The following is a 17328-nucleotide window of genomic DNA, read 5'->3' as shown; positions in this document are numbered from 1 at the left end:
CCCTGATCCTAACACCAACGCACTACCCACTGCGCCACACGCCTCCCTAAATCTCATTTTAAGTAATTTGATGCTAAAAGTACCCTAGTTTTGAGTGATAATAGGCTTCTTTTGCATTGAATAGGCTAAACTAGATTGCTTGAAATTAGTTTTTTTAATCTTATTTCAAGATTGTATGTGCTATAATGATAGTCGAACAGCCTGACTTGTTTTAAGACATCTTATCAAGTGAAATTTGCTTACTGCACTGGCAGCCAAATGTGCTTGTTTTAAGTGCAAGCATGCTTATATCTAGAATGTTTGGCCTTACATTTGACAGGGCGTTTTTGCAGTGTGCTGATTTAAGTTATTAAAGTTGTGTCTCATCATTTCATGATGCATGAGCTTAAGGTATCAAGGAGTTAAGTGCTAAGCTAAGTTTTCCTTAGTGTTGTTGACACATACCATTACCTGTGTTTACCAACACTTTAAATACGCAGTTGTTCTGTCATTTCATTGTTAAAATGCTGAGAAATGTCTGTAAAACCAAACGAGCCAATTCTGCAAATCAGATTAGAAACAAAACTATTGGGTCAAATTTCACTTTTTCACAATTTGCCCTCGTTCCTTCCATGCGTCACAGCTTTTGTTAATCTTCTAGTGAAGGTCTGTTGATATTGAGCTGCTAGTGGGGGCGAAGCCTACTGGTATGCTTTAAACTGACTGAATCCCTTCCATTGACCTTCACTATAAAAATGGTAGTAACTCTGTTGATCCTGAGCCTGGCCTCAGCTGCCTTCAGTGGTACCACAGCGAGATGTTGAACATCAGTGAGATGCTGCTCCAGCCCCATCAGGGCGAGCGTGTTCTGCAGCCACTCTGGAATTATTTGCTTTTCCGACATCTGCCTCTCATCTCTTCTCCATTTTTCCCTGTCCTGCTCGCCGCCTCCTGCTATTTCATCTGCGGCATACCTTTTGCTGCACTGGACATCTTGGGAGAAAGAGTGCCTTTGTTCTATCAGTACAAGATCCAAGCAGACAGGCAGCCAACAGTGGGAATGATGCTCAAGAGCTTAATGACAGCGCTTTATAACCACATATTCTTTGTTCTGCCAGCTGTAATGATGACCATGTGCATACTGCCTACACCAATACTGCCCCAGGATGCTCCTACCCTGTATGAGGTATTCATTGACGGACTGGCAATACTTCTCCTTTTTGACACACAGTACTACATTTGGCATTTCGTACATCACAAGCATCCCCAGCTTTACAGGTGGATTCATTCAGTCCACCATGAATACATGGCACCTTTCTCGTGGTCCACTGAGCACCTTAGCCCCTCAGAACTGATGACTGTCGGACTCTGGAGCAACCAGGACCCCCTTATTCTGAAATGCCACCCATTGACCGCATGGTGTGTCACAGTTTTCAGTATCTGGATGTCTGTGGAGGACCACATAGGCTATGACCTGCCATGGAGTCTCAACCACCTCGTGCCTTTTGGTCTGCTGGGGGGGGCACCGGCTCACGACATGCACCACCAGAAGCCGAACAGCAACTACGCTCCTTTCTTCAGCCACTGGGACAGACTCTTTGGCACCGCTGTTGCTTTGGAGAAAAAGACTCTGAAAGTTCTCTAACTAATGCATGTTAAGTGTAACTGTATCATTCCAAAATCATTTTTATATTTTTTAATTACTATGTATTTTACAGCGCTTGCTGCTTCATTTTTGGCAATGTGAGATAAACTTCGTTTTAAAAGTTTCTTTTTTATGGCATTTCTTTCAATAAAATCAATATCTTATAATCTCGCACTTTTGTTAATATTGTTGTTGGACTGAACTCTTATATTATTTACATACTTGGAAAAAAGCTTTCCTATCATTTTCCACCTTTAACTTTGATCACAATCTTCTTACATAATAATACACAATCATTGAGTGAGATTTCTTCCAAGAGCTTTACTCAGTAGGCTACTTACATGCTACAAATCCGACAGCAATAAGAAGCTTTTGAAAACCAGAAAACCAAGTAGACTACTTGTTGTCGAGCTTTTCACCAAGAGGTCAAGTACAGAACCACTTGCTTATAAAGGAGGAGCTAATTTTTTACTTAAATGTGGAATTCATTACAAAAATAAAAATGGGATTCAAATGTAAACTAATTGGAATATTACAAAAATGCATAAGGAGTCAATTTGGCACTTAAGCTCATAAACATAACTCGACTGAATCATTGCCCAACATCACACAAACATGCAGAGAATATTATAAAATATATTTATTTGTCCCAGAAAATGAAAAAAAGAGGCCAATGGTATACAAATGTCAGTGAAGACTCTTATTTAAATACTGCACAAACATGTTGGAAATGTGCCCGCTGTTCTCTGTCGGGTGCATCTTGGTGTAGCTGATGAACTGCCGCCGTAATTTCCTCAGCTCTGCCATGTTGATGCTCCTGCTGAGCTCGATGTTAAACTTTAGGTCAAGGACATTTGAATACAAGTTGACATACAAATGTACCAAGTGACCAAAAGCTTCAGAAGAAAACATTGGAGGAACATAAACTATTGAATGTCACTGACGTCAACACAAATAATGCACCTGTCAAAACAAGTTGACCAGAGCATCACCTCATTTACTTTTAAGTTCCTTTCTGCCTTGACCAATACGTTTAAAAAAGGACAAAATCGAAGTGTTTGCTTCTTTAAAGGTCTGACACAGAGCAGCTGCCAATAAACATCCACTAATACATGCCATTTAGTTTCACCCCCTGCCCCCCCCCCAAATACATATCCCAAAGTGTGTTATTACAGGCGAGACCTTTAACAGTGATTGCCTGCTGTGCCTTTCATTTAAGGTTGTTTGATGGACATACATTGATCCACCTTCTCCTTCAAACAAGTAATTTAATGTGGAGTATTTTGCCTCCTGCTGGTGATGAAATGTGAATCCTTAGGAGGCAGATCATTAAATGAGTCACATATACACATTTCAGACAGTCATGGCTGTGAAAGATCACTGCAACATCCCACGTAAATGAGTTAAAAGGATTGACATGACATGTAAATGTGTGTTAAGGGTGACTGTGGTTGCAAGAGAGTGCAGTCGTCTTTCAACCAGAAGGTTGTGGGTTCGATCCCAGCCCGTGCAGTCGACATGTAGATGTTTCCTTGGGCAAGGAAACCCTAAGTTGCTCCCGATGGCATGGCCAACGGTGTCTGAATGGGTATGAATGTAATGCCCCGGCCACACGAGGAAGAAAACGGCTAAACGCATAGGATTAACGCAAACGCAAAAAAGCTTCCGTCCACACGCAATAGTCATCCGGATAGTGTCTGTTCACATGAGACCGCTCCGTTTAGCTCCAACCGCTGGAGAAGCTGCAGTACATATGCAGGAGCCTGTACGTGGCGCTGTAACTTCCTCCACAAAAGCAGCGAAGAAGCATGGTTGTCATGGTTGCCCTTCTGTTTATTCTCCGCGGTGGGGGCCGAGGGAACCGGGCAGAGGTTTTCGCCAGTCAACGTGTATTAAAGTTTAAATCTTCCGACAAAATTATAAAAGTGCCGGTCAAAGGTCTTCTTTGTTATTTATTGAGCTTTAAAACAAATGAATAACGACTCTATATAATATAATAATAAAATACACGGAGCCTCTCTTTTTCCTCCCTCTCTTCGGACAGCGCCAGTGTCTGTCTCATGCAGCAGCTGATCCAGTAATGAGTGACCCGGCCGACAGTAAAAATAAACATTTATTGTTGTGGAAATATTTTCCAAGGCCCATAACTTTGACCCAGTTTATCAGTTCAAACTGTCCTGACTGACCACACGCACCTCGTAACCTTGGCTGCTGTGCTCTCAGTGTTCTGTCTCCCTGTTCCTGCCTGTTGGCATCAGCTGATAGAGGTGTTATGATTTTATCTTGTTATGCAGCATGTTGATGATGCTCTCAGAACTAGCTAAATACAGGGGTCTGAGGTAGAGTTCTTTAGAATTGACGTGGCAATCCACCCGTGCAGTCAGACCGTGACTGCTGTGACTTGTGATGTGAATCTCTCCGGCCGTAATTCCAAATAAACCTCGAGTGTTTGACATCGAAGCTCCTGCTCTACCGTATCTCTTTCCTGAGTCGGTGACTCCCACTGCATTGCTACACAGAAGTTTCCCTTACATTTATAACTAGTTTAGGTAGTTTGAGAGGTAATTAAAATAGCTAAGGGTGATGATCTGACTTGAAGTGTGTGTTTTACTCCGTTCACCGCCGCATCACAGCGGGAGGAGCTGCAGGTGAGCAGAGCTGCCTGTCTCCGTCCTGTCAGATTAGACTTCACTCGCGTTTATGTCCATATCGAGAGAAAGATAAATAATCTGAATTCAGTGTGCAGTTTACTTTGACGCGGGGGTGAGCAGCAGAGGTGGGGAGAGGCGGGGCTATTGCCTCATCATTATCAGAAAATGATCGTATAGGGCGTACACACGGAGTTGTTGGACCCCCCAGAGCGTTGCGTATGCCGTTCTATCCACCTTGGGACCCGTTATCGTTTCCGCAGTCGTTTAGTGCCGTATTCGGTCGTCCTCGTGTGGCCGAACGGTCTATATGACACTAAACAGTAACGCAAACGACCGTTTTCGTCCTCGTGTGGCCGGGGCATTAGCTTCCCTAGAGCAAGTGGTACTGCTCTGCATGAATGAGGTGTGAATGGGTGAATGACTCGTAGTCTGTAAAAGTGCTTTATGGGGTTGAAAAGACCTGATAATGTGCAGTCCATCAAAAGGATATCTTTTCTGTAGCTCCTGGAACTGGAACGAGGTCCCCGGGGACACTTGTCTTCTGTGCGTTACAAATTGCCTGAAATTTCAAAATGACTTTCATCACAGACATTACAAACAGAAAGTAAGGGTTTTACAAATTCAGCTAGTTGGGTATTTAGGGAGTGTTAGATCAGCAATAAAGGATAAGAATATTTAAATGGTGTGATGAAAAGTTCTTGTAATTCATTTCATTTACAGGCATGTTGCAAAATGGTGAAAAGGGTGTACTGAATGGAAAATCAAGGGAACAGAGGAGATGATTTCGATTTGGCTAACAGTAGTTTGCAGACACACCCCATGACATATATAGGAAGATAATTACAGGAGCAAAGGTATTTAAGAGGACACAGGCACAGTTGCCAATAACAAAGTAACCTTGATGTCACACTGCTGATTGCACGTATTCAGAGATTCTGACGTCAATCAATGAGCTTCAGAAAATAGTAATGGTTTCTTCCCAATTCCCTATTCCGCGGCTTGTGATAACAGAAATGTTAAAAATGCTGAAAAAACAAGTACCCGACCTGACATTTTCAGGATTAATTACCAAAGAGTACATCTTTACATTCTGATTTATTGATACAAATCTTCCCAACGGCAGGGAATTACATTTGGAACTACTTTTTTTGTGCTTCTTAAATTGAGGTTTAACCAAGTATTTTTTCTGACTATAACTCCAGTCTCTTATTTTTATTTTCGATGTGTGAGTCCCACTTTGGTGATCCTAAGGTTTGATAGAGTGGAACCAGCAAAAACAACAAATGACCAGGAAATCAAAAGAACACATAAAGACGTACCATTAAGACTTCTTGTGTGATTTTGTCCAGCTCGTACAGGAAGTTTGAAGATGACAATGGTTGCTGCAGAGAAAAATAATATCTCTATGATCATCATAGTCAAAAAGGCAGCATGACAGACATCTATTAAATATTGTAAACATGTGTAAATAAAAAACAAGAGAACACAGCATGGGCGTCTCTTACACTCTGTGTGGACTGGTTTGGTGGGGGTGCTTTTCTTTTGAAAAGTGCGTCAGAAATGTCTTCAAATGGAATCGTGTCGTCTTTCAGGATGGTGAAGAGAGGACTGTCCCATCGGTTTCTGGAGTCTGGAGCTTCAAATCTCAGCACTAACGCATCAAAGCTACAAAAGAAACAGCAGATGTCAGGCAAAATTAAAAAACAACAATGAATGGTTTTACTTTCTGAAATGCATAGTACTCTATGTGTGGGGCTTTTCACCTACATTTCCTGTGTGTACTGCTCAGCAGCATCTCTGTTGGTATTCCACGTTGTGCTCACTTCATCTGACGTCAAACAGTATACCTTGATCAAAAGAAAGCATGTGATATTTGATTTGTGTGACTACTGTTTCAGTCATAGATGTATAGATACTTGAACAAAATAAGTTATTTCTTTAGTATACTTACCAGGCATTGTGGTGTCTGTGCATGTTTGATGAGACAGAACAGTTCATAGCGATAGCCTGTAAGGTATTTCGGATTTAAAGGTAAGAGCATAAACAAATAATAATGTATTGATACTGAATCTGTAAAGCACACTACTGTTAGCTAGATGTACCTTTTATGTAATTTAGGGAATCCAAAATCACAATGTCTCCCTTGTTGACTTTCCTAAACAACATGTAAATAAAGGTTAAAAGGTGTGCAATGGTAAAACTTCACAGACAAAAGACAAAAAACAAAAGATAGATCTGAAAAAGCTACCTCTCTACTTCAGCTTTCAGAGATGCTCTGACATTTTTCTCCTTTTGGGAATCTGCAACATATTCAAAAAGGTTTAAAAGCAGCAGGAGTGTGACAACGTCCAAGGTTACTTTCTTAAATTTCTTTTTTGTTGTGCTCTAATTTTTGCTATTTGCAACAAACACATATTTGTATGTGGTATAATCAATTAACTGCTTGTTCATTATAAAAAAGAAAAGAAAGTAGTTCGAAGTTATCGAAGTTATCCATCACTTTTTTATTTTTTAGGGAAGAAGAAGCTGGCTGCTTATCTTGCTGACATTTAACAAGTGGAAACCAGTACATTTCTGAGCACTTCTTTGCTAATGCATTTACCAGGGACTCATTTTATTTTAACAGTCAACTTACTATTTGTGGCAGTAATGTAATGTTATACACAAGTGTCCAAGGGATAGTGTTAATACAAGTATGTAAATTAAAAAACGATTATATCCATCCTCGTATGTGCGCCTCTGTGACAGGACTGTGATGATATTTGTGTATAATAAGATTAACTTAATGCTAGGCAAACCCTCAGTTAACAACACACAAACTCCTCAGTAGACGAAACATAAAACACGTTTCAGAAAACATATCCTGTTTTGTGCATAGTCAAAGTGAACATGTATGAAGACTTTTAAACATGACTAACAGGTAAGTAATAAGAAAGTATGGCTAAATGGAACTAACATGAGCTCAACTTGCCTGCATACACTTTGTTTTTCTCTACGCCCAGTGCTGCGTCACCTACAATGTGGACCTTTCTGTCCGTGTTCTGCTCAAAAGACACCTTCAGCTCCTCTGCCCTTCGTGTTTTACCACTGCAGGGGTACCCACACATCACTATCAGAGGCATTGTGACTGTGATGATCACTACTGAGAGTTAGCAGTTAAACTAGCCTAGCCTACGATGGGAATTGGGAACCATGTATGGATTTCAACCGGATGTAATAGCAATACTTTCGGATGACAAGCGGAAGTCAAACATCTGTTTATTTTTACGTACCAGAGTTCCTGATTGACCACTTGTGTTTTGTTTTTGTTGGTTAATAATCTTTATTTTTTCTGTTTTCTGTTCAGAATGCCCAGTTTTATATCTATATATGAACATTGTTTGGAAGTGCTTATGTCTTGAAATTGGAATATTCAATAACGATTGACAAAACAACACCTGTTCTCTGACAGGATTTCTGTCCAATTTTAGCAGAAATTATACTACATTTTGAGTTGTACAGAAGGATAAGAATACTGCATTAATAAAAACAACCAGCAACTACTGAACGTGATTGACGTCTTAGACCTATCAATAGAGACCATTATCTATTTAATCTTATGTATTTATAAAATAATGTAATGTAATAATCTATAATGTCTATTATTAGGTATACTTATTGTATTAGTTGGCATTATATTGTTGGATATCTTTTGTTACAATAAAAACAAAAACAAATTCTCATCCGGAATTGTGTTTTATAGGGTGACCATCAGGGGGTGCCACACAGCTAATACAAATAAACTGATTTGACCAATTTTAAATATTTGAACTATCATGTGAACATGTTTTGTTTAATATACATTTAATAACCACATTTATTACACCATTTTTCAATAAAATTAAACAGAGTATTGCAATACAAAGGTGCATTTCAGTAAAAATTTCAACAACATGGTCTAGTTTTCAGTCGTTTTTATTTGGTGGCACTAATACATGTACATCACTGGTTCAAATAACTGTACATGTACAATTTTACAAATCATATTTTTTTAATATTTATGTTCAAACCAAAAACAAAACACAATATTTCAAAAACGATTCTCTTCATCAATAGGATTTTATATGATAATGTTGGTTGAAGTGTCCTTCAAGCATGATCCCCTCCTCCTCTACATGGATGAAAAAAGAAAAAGAAAATCAGTCTTGCAGTTGATAAATGTATGCAATAATACTAAAAATAAGGACCACAAGAACACTTACATGTCCAAAGCTTTTTTCCGTTGCGTGTCACTTTTCAGTGTCTGAAAGAGCAGTGCCTGCAGGTCTTCCACTCGGTACAGAGGACTAACAGCTCTGACTTCAGTGGGAACGTTTACATCTTCTAACGCAGACTTCATGAATGAACTATCCACAACACTTTTCTTGCCCATGAAATGCCCTTAAAAGAAAATTCAATGTCAATATACACTGTCAAAAACATTACATGAAATAATGGCAAAGGTGTTTTGTTTCTCTTACCTGTTGCCCACAGATTTCCTCTTGGAACCACCTTGATCTTTGAAATTCTATTTCTCAGCTCAGTTAAATCAAGAGTCATTGAAGATGTCATTGCAATGTATGAGATAAGAATGAAAGAAGACAGGAATCCTGCTCTGCAGACCTTTTTCAAAGTGCCTGTCATTCCTCAAATGTGCGCTTTTCAATTTGGTGCGGGGTCAATTAAAATCTCCTTGCTCCTGTTACTTTGGAGCCAGGCAGTTATACTGAGATAGGATGGGCTTAATATTCTAATGGCATGAAGTCATCAAGCTGTGGTCAGCTTCTTATTGGATGAATGATGCACATTAGAGAATCTTGTCATTCTGACGATTGTAAAATCTGTGACCTTAATGCAAAACCACCAATTATCACATCCAAATACCAATAAACACTTTCCTCTCCAGCATCCAGTACTTAAAACACAGAAGCAAGTCTTCAATGCAGACCAAAGACAGAGCAGATGTATAATTAAATGCACCAGTTTATTTTTTAAGTACTTTGAAGTAAACGTTACAGAAAGGCACATAGGCCACTGCATGTTGAGTAGATGTAATGGCTTAAGAAATGCTTTGAATCCAAGGTTCATTGGCTACCGTGTGTGCACAGTTTACTTTCTTATACAAGTCCTTGCAGTACAATGTATCAAAAGTAGAAATATCTTTCAACAAGCATTACAAAAGAACAAGATATTCCTTTTCGTCTCTGCAGTTTAACAGCTGAAGTGCGGTCAATAAAGGATTTAAGATCACAGAAAAACGAAAAGCTTATACAGCACATAAATACAAAACTTCTCTTGCCAGTTAAGTCAATATGACCATATAGCTTCGATATCATTCCCAAAGTAATTCATAAAATTGAATAATGTGGGATAGTACACATTTTATAAACACATTTTTACATTGCACTGAGATAAAAGTCTTTCATCGTTTAACAATCACTGCCATTAACATGGAGGTAGGAACTGTCACGTATTCAATACAAAACAAGAGGTGCTGCTTTACAAACCAGGACAAGTGAACAAGACATTCCCACAAGCACTGATCTAAGAAATATCTGTTTTGAAGTCATAATAGATTCCACATCTTTATCTGATCAAACAAGTACTGCTATATAAAACACTATCTCTGATATGCCGCCAAACTTCACTTTCACACCTGCTCTGGATTATCCAAAACCATGTACCCTGATTTGACATTACATTGACTGTTCTCTTGCCAACAAAAATACAATTCTGGCAATTCGAGGTATTTTCAATACTGCTGCACCACACATCCAATACCTCTCCATATTCCCCCCATACAGAAAAAAGAAAGAAAGACATTATTTTTAAATGTTAAATAAAATACAAAGGCCAGATCTGGGAAGCCACAAATAAAATATGTTCAATAAACATAAAGACAAAAGCATTTCAGAATGCTTGAATAGAAAATACAAAGTTGTTCTATGTGTGGCCTAACATCAGAAGGCCTTGCTTAGCAAAACATATCACCTGTATTTAACCACAGGATAGTTTAACGAGAGACTGTTCAACACAAATGTGGAAATACGGCTTTTAAATGAATACAGAAATATACAGTTTTGTAATAAATGGCAAATACATTTCTAACCTTGTACTGCAAAATGAATTGCAAAACAGTCATGTCGTAAAAACTGCAACCTGAATCCCATTCAGGCAATAGTGTGTAGCATTAAATACTTAAGACAAAATTACAATTAAAATAAACATTGATTACAAAAGCAATAAGCCACCTCTTCAATGTTACATTAAACCGATACCAAACCTAAACACTAACAGACATTCCTGAGTCTCCTCTCAGGGTGGATGCAACATTTGGAGGAAATTAACAAAGCGTCAGCTGTAATATGTGTGCAGTTGTGTCTGAAAGGCAAGATGAATATATTAACAACATGCAAAGTTAAATACAAAATAATACAAAAGTTTAACATGAATTTGTCTTATTATTTATGAAAATACTGCTTTTTATTCAATGTTAAGGATCTGCTTAAATATACCGAACGGCCTGTGAATAAATTGAGAAAAAAAAAATAAAGGCTCAAAAACGTCCATGCAGAATATTGAGTAACCCATGTTACTGTCACGTTAAACTGAAGATATTAAAAGCAGCTTCAGAGAGGTCTCACTGACGCAGAGACGGCTTGTGTCTGAGAGTGAGCGCTCAGTTTTACGCTACAGTCCGAGGTCTTGTCACAGTGCAGACTCGCTGTCTCTCCCGCCTGCGACGGCTCAGGGTCAATTAGCTCCGGTAACAAGTCATTGAACTCCTCAGTATCTGCTGAGCTAACTGGCCGATTAACCTGCTCCTTCTCCCTCACCTTCATCTCGTCCTCCTCGTCTTCTTTCTTCCCTTCATTGGGACCTTTGACTTTGTGCACAATGAAAAGATGTCTGTTGAGAGACAGCACAGATGTGAAACACAAACCACAGTGAAGGCACTGAGGAGTGTTTTCATCAGTCTTATGCTGTGGTATATGCTGCTTGAACTGTGTACTGCTTTCTGTGAGGAAGCCACATTTTGAACAGCGGAACTGAGTTTTCTGACGTTTAGCTGGAGGAGCCTCTGGACTCAAAGTGCGATCCTGTCCCTCCTCCCGGGAGTCCGCCGCAGGTTCATCTGATACAAGCCCCTGAAAATCACAGAAGCCACACCCTTTATGAACATTTGTCTCCATTAGAGCTGTTATTGGTTTGATACATAAATACAATTGAATAGCTACCTTGCGCAAAGCCTTTTTTGATTCCTGGACGGCTGTTTTCGGCATTTGGCCAAGATCAGGATTTTTTATTCCATGCATGAGACTGATGTGGTTCTTCAACATCAAACTCGTCGTGAATGTTGTCTTGGTATCTGTGCAATACCTGAAAGAAAAAGATAAAAAGTGGATTTGAATGATTTCCAGGGACATTTGATAATCACTCTGGGGCTGTGTTTTGTTCATTTTCAAAAGATACAAAATCTTACCAGCAGGTGTAAATCTTTTTCTTTTTCCCATCATGGTCATTGCGAATATGTCTTCTCAAACTGATTGCAGAGTTGAAAGACTGCTCACAATGACGACATGGATACTTCTTTACTGACTGTTGGGGGGGGGGGGAAACATGGAACATCCAAAAGGGTTAGGGTTAGCAGATGTGATCATACAAACTTGACTTATAAAAGCAAATGTTTCTTTTATAATGAATGTAATTATGAACGTGTTTAAAGTTTATAATCCACACACAAGTTAGGAGGTAATTCCTTTATGGCTTGTGGCAAATGTAACCAATTATAAACATGATGTCATGTAGCTTAGAATTACAAACAGGAAACAAATGAAGTTAACACAAGAATCAAGACGTCAGCAGCTTGTCCCATGCCAAGAAGCTTCAGTTCATTTAATCAACACGCACTTTGACCTCAGATACACGGCTCACTGCCCTCTCAACCATTTCCTCATGTCACTGGACAGCCGTTTGCCAAGGTGTTTCAGATATGGTCGACTAATGACAAATACCACCCAAACTATTGATCTGGTTAATGGTAAAATCATTTGCAGGTGGACTACGACAAGTAAGTGGTTGTTTGACATTAAGAAAACACTTCTATTTCATCAATACAAGAAAAACAGCACAAAAGCTTCGGGCTATAATATCCATTTTCAATACTACATTGATTGCGGCAATTTTCAGTAGTTGGATCTGGACGAATCGGTGTTATGTTGAAGTTTAAGATAATTGAAGTTGCAGTTGAGTTAGCCACCACGTTCAGACTGTTTTATCATGATATTATAGTGAATGCTGCAGTCATTATTGTGTTGGTTTTACTTTCCAGCACAGGGGAACCTGACCTCACCTTTCTGTGGTTGGTCTTCACGTGGGAAACATAGGACTCTCGTTCAGGGAACCACTTCAGGCACTCGCCACACGTCCAGCCGGTGGGCTTCACACGAGCTTTCCTGTCCCGCTCGGGTTTTTTTCTGGGACTGTCTGTGTGTTTAGCAGGATTGTGACTTTTCTTTTCTTGTACTGAATGATCATCCTGGGACCAGTCAGGATTGTCTGTTTTTTTACTGATCTTCTCTGTCTCTTCTGTCATGTTTCCTACATGAACACCCTGCAAGACGAAGAAAACACAAGAGATTTTAAATTATAGCAAAATACTACTATTTCCTGTCCTAACATTGACTCAACAACATTTGACTTCTCTTTTGCCAGCATGTAAGAACACACATTTAACAGTTTAACAATGCTGATTTTTCTGCATCGTTTGCACGGCTTTGTAGATAAAAATCTAGATAACAATCTAACATTGCACAACACAAGTTAGGCAAGTTTAACAATTCTTGCAAAGGCGTCACAGTTTCAACAAACAATTCAGAAGAGTAAGTAAGAGTAGCCAGTTTCATTTAAGTACCCTATTACATAGAAACATGTATACATTCCCAACACTCTCAATAAGAAATACAATCCGGGCTAACCTTGAAATGCTGCATTAACAGCTGCTTTTGTGGAAAGACCGAGTTGCATTCTGGACACTTGAAGACACACGTAACACGCTTGTTGGCATTTTGATGGAAATGCTGTAATAGTAACTGCTTTTTCTTGAAGACCGTCTCACATGAACACTTAAAAATTAACCTGCAATGAAGGGGGGGAAACGGTTAAAATGACCAGATGAAAGAGATTTACAACTTTTAATTGTCAGGTGATAAGGTTTTGACTTACACAGGGGATATTTTGCTTGCACTGTGTTTATTTTTTAAATGCACTTCACAGCCGTCAGACGTCTTGAAGGCAACTGGACAGATTGAGCATTTGTAAAAGACGTCACAGTGTTTCTCCTCAATGTGAGTCTTTTGTCCTTGAATGGTCTTGAAAACCATATCGCAGTGAAGACATCTGAAGGAAGAAGAAACATGATGCAACTTTTGTGAAACACTTCAAAGTATGTTAGAAGGCGTGCATTTCATGCTTTCTTACTTACTTGTACCAAGCCTTGCGGGCGTAGTGCAGGCAGTTCTCCTTGACGTGTTTCTGTATGTCTGCAGAACGACTCAGGGCACCACATTCAGGACAGCAGTAAGGCGATTTGTGAGCGTGAATGCGTTGGTGAGCTCTGAAGCTGCACTTGTTGGGTAACAGCATTGAGCACACCTTACACGTCTGAAAAAAAACAAAAGTCAAAGAGTTATGAAAACATTGGAAAATACATAAATACTAGTAAAAGTGCCATGAAAAATAAAAGTCTGGTGATATTCTATATTTTTCTTTTGTCAACAAGACCCAAGACTAATATTATCAAGGTTCAGTACAATATAATGGGCTTGGGTTGAATGTCACAGATTTCTTTAGAATAACAAAAATATTCTTTAATAATTTAAGAACGCATTCACTTACGAGTCCTTCCACGTCCTCAGACGGCCTTTGGTAATGGCCAGCTAGTGCTTTGTAGTCAGATAACTGCTTGTTACACTCCAGGCAACGGAGTCTGTGGCGAATAACATTGTCTTGGTATAGGGGCAGGACAGGTTGGTTTTTAGGAGAGGGTAAAGTGTAAGAGTCCACATTCACAGCACTCAGGGGTACAAACATGTGTTCCTCTGCGATGGGTTTCATATGGAGCTGTGTGCACTGCATCACCGTGCCATTGTTCTTGTGTTCCCGTGCATGTGCCAACAGGGCACACTTGTTGAAGAACACTATTGTCTTTGCACAGTGTGTACATCCTACTTCAATGTGAACACTCCTCCTGCTGTAATGATACGCAAGGCTCCTCTCCACCCCGAAGGAGTCTCCGCACTCAAGGCAGCAGTATCCCCGAGGTGGAAGGGTGATATTGCTCTCTGGAGGGGGGTTCAGGTTGGGAACATATGTAGGCACAGGGTTGGCATTGTTCAACAGTCTGTTTAAGGTTCCTGCAGCTGTGTAGGGAGCAGATGTGCGAGGATAAGAGTTGGCTGATTTGATCTGATGCACCAGAGGCACAGTGCTGTACACCGTAGAAGAGAGTGTGGGTTGGCTTTGTTGATGAGAGGTGGACCGTGCAGCTACAGAAGCAGCAACACTGTGAGGGACAAGATTCAGGCTAGCCAAGTGCATTGCTTTGGGAAGGAAGTTGGTAGTTGCTGTAGGGCCCGTTGTGGCTGCTCCTCTCTTTGTTTTCGGCCCCTGGTGTGCAGCAGGTCGTTTGACAGGACCACTAGTATTATGGAAAACGGTTGCACGCTGTGTTACGCCCGACTTCCTGGAGTTAACCTCTGGCTTGTTGCGTAAAACCTTTGGTGCAGATGTACTAGCTGGGGTACCTTTAGTTTGCACACCTACACCACTATCAATAGACGCACCTTGTGATTGATGAGGAGACATATTACAGAAAGAATCTTCACTTATCATACTATGTGATGGAGAGGATTCATATGCTGAATGAACTTCATCTGTTTCTGAATCAGGCACCACACTAGTGACTGTGCGCTTGATCTGCCCGGATGTAGTTTTAATGGTTTTAATTCTGACCCTGGGTATGGCAGGGGGGGACCCAGTTGCCACTGCAGGGGATGCTTTGCCACTACTATCACTGCAGATGCTTACAGGACTATCAGAGGGTTTCATTAACCGTTTCACAGCTTCAAGTGGACTTTGTGGGGTTATAAGCACAGTGGGGTTTGCTTTCATGACGTCATTCTGAATTGCTGATGACTCTCTGGGGTTATTCTGCTCACTAGGATCTTTTCTACAGTTTAGAGCCACCAGGGCCTCAAGGCAAGAGGATAACTTGGGTGTCTGAGATTTGACATGTGGAAAAGAAGTGGGAACATCCGTTGTGGATCCTGGACTGCTGTTGGATTCTGTGATGTTCTGGTCACCACTTGGTGGGGGAAGTGTACTGTGTAATTTGTCTGTTTTATCGGTTTGGTTACTGACACAAATATCAGAGGACTTCTCCGTTCTACTATATTCCTCTCTGCTACTCGGTGTGTTTTTGCCAATATCGTAGTCCTTTAGACTTTCATCAAACAAACTTAGGTCCGGCTTATGTTGATTGTCTGGGATCGAAGGTTCCACCAGAGGAGAGGCTTCTGGAAAACAGGGTCTGTCTTGTTTTGGATGCATTTCATTTCTACTGCACTGAGTGTCTTCAGACTCAGGACTGGAGATAGGACTAAAATTACAAAGTGACTGGGAAAATATTGGTGTTCCATCAGGTTTGTGTTGAACAGGTGCCTTTCCAAGAAGCTCTCTTGAACTTTCCCCATTCAAAGCAGAGACAAATGATTTGGAAAAGCCAGCGTTGGTTGTCTCAAGAAAGTTTATGGCGGCCTCTTGTCCCCTGAATCCATTTTGCAATGATGGTTCAAATCCTTCCAACGACTCCTGACGACTTGTGTTTTTCACAATAACACTAACAACAGGAATATCTGCTATTGCGACAGCTTGGTTACCCAGAAAATTGTCATCCTGGCATAATTCTGTGTCTTTCAGCTGACTCTCTGTTTCTTCATGACTCCCCTGGATGGGCTCTTTAGCGTCCAACCCTGTGGCATCTGGGATGTCAAAGGCAGCCAGGAGATCATCAAAATCTGGGGTTTTCATGTCACCCATGGCTGCACAGTATCATAGACCTGCAGAAACACATAGAGTTGGATTTATATATATATTTCCGATTTACAAGGCTAAAGGAACTTTTGTCAGCATAATAAATGGCTGTTCTGAATATGAATAATAATAGTTTAGCACATGGGTTACGTCCGCTATGCTAACGTTAGCTCTAAATAGCAAGGTAAACGTTATAGATATGCTGGTCTTCGTCCATGCAGCTACTATTTCGTACCAAGGCATACATTAACACACGCATGTATGATCACATATACATGTATTGCAGTCTACTATGCATGTCAAGCAAGTAACAACTCCATAATAGGCAGAACTACATTCATGTTGTTTTGCTTTTAGCATAGCTTGCATAGAAGCAGCTAACTAGCCGACTAGCTACACAACGGAGCCAAGACAGCAGGTTAGCAAACTAGCTTAGCAACAAGCTAAAGCATTCAGCATAGCAAACGTTATTAAACTCTTATTGATGCACACATGAGCTTACCATTGGATCCAGTTATGTTTGCCATCTCTAGTAAATTAGCTTGTATCCAATTAAGCGTATACGCTAAGTGTGAGCCAGCTAGGTTTGTCTGTAGCAGGGTTCCATAGCTAGGCTACAAGCTACTAGCGTAACTTCGTTTTCTTTTTCCCCTACAGGGCGATTCAGCCCTCGACGCTGTCTGACAGACAAGAGGCGGTGTCATAGATGGACCGCTTGAAAACGTACTTCTACATGTAACGTTACACAAAACAAACGTCGGCAGCAATGTGGTAAGTTGTCAGAGTTTGTAATGCATAATTTTACAACCATAGTTCCACCATAAAATTAGATATTAAACGTGCGCCTGGCATGGCTGGAGTATGCCATGGAGGGTCCATGCCAACCTACGGACGCAAACCTGGGTTAAAAGCTTTGGTTGTGTTATTAATCCATAACTAAGC

The 17328-nt window shown here is 40.3% G+C and overlaps 3 protein-coding genes across 3 annotated transcripts; 1 reads left to right on the top strand and 2 right to left on the bottom strand.

Annotated features, from left to right (window-relative positions):
* The first annotated feature begins 796 nt into the window (after positions 1-796).
* LOC117447569 (cholesterol 25-hydroxylase-like protein 1, member 1) lies at positions 797-1624 on the top strand. Its single transcript, XM_034084316.1, has one exon. It carries the CDS (start codon positions 797-799, stop codon positions 1622-1624), a length of 828 nt encoding a protein of 275 aa, XP_033940207.1.
* Positions 1625-2249: 625 nt separating this feature from the next.
* On the bottom strand, positions 2250-7492 carry kti12 (KTI12 chromatin associated homolog). Its single transcript, XM_034084364.1, has 9 exons — positions 7247-7492; positions 6524-6575; positions 6378-6430; positions 6227-6282; positions 6043-6122; positions 5781-5940; positions 5595-5657; positions 4766-4834; positions 2250-2455 (listed from the first exon to the last, which is right to left on the bottom strand). The coding sequence occupies exons 1-9, from the start codon at positions 7395-7397 to the stop codon at positions 2312-2314; spliced, it is 828 nt and encodes a 275-aa protein (XP_033940255.1). The 5' UTR covers positions 7398-7492; the 3' UTR covers positions 2250-2311.
* Positions 7493-9258: 1766 nt separating this feature from the next.
* On the bottom strand, positions 9259-17046 carry znf592 (zinc finger protein 592). Its single transcript, XM_034085086.1, has 9 exons — positions 16889-17046; positions 14191-16412; positions 13778-13956; positions 13519-13692; positions 13272-13431; positions 12647-12907; positions 11777-11892; positions 11532-11673; positions 9259-11441 (listed from the first exon to the last, which is right to left on the bottom strand). Exons 2-9 carry the CDS (start codon positions 16390-16392, stop codon positions 10923-10925), a joined length of 3753 nt encoding a protein of 1250 aa, XP_033940977.1. The 5' UTR covers positions 16393-16412; positions 16889-17046; the 3' UTR covers positions 9259-10922.
* Between the last annotated feature and the right edge of the window lie 282 nt (positions 17047-17328).

This window comes from Pseudochaenichthys georgianus, chromosome 6, assembly GCF_902827115.2.
Source record: "Pseudochaenichthys georgianus chromosome 6, fPseGeo1.2, whole genome shotgun sequence".
Taxonomy (NCBI): domain Eukaryota; kingdom Metazoa; phylum Chordata; class Actinopteri; order Perciformes; family Channichthyidae; genus Pseudochaenichthys; species Pseudochaenichthys georgianus.
This window is presented reverse-complemented; position numbering and strand designations above follow the sequence as displayed.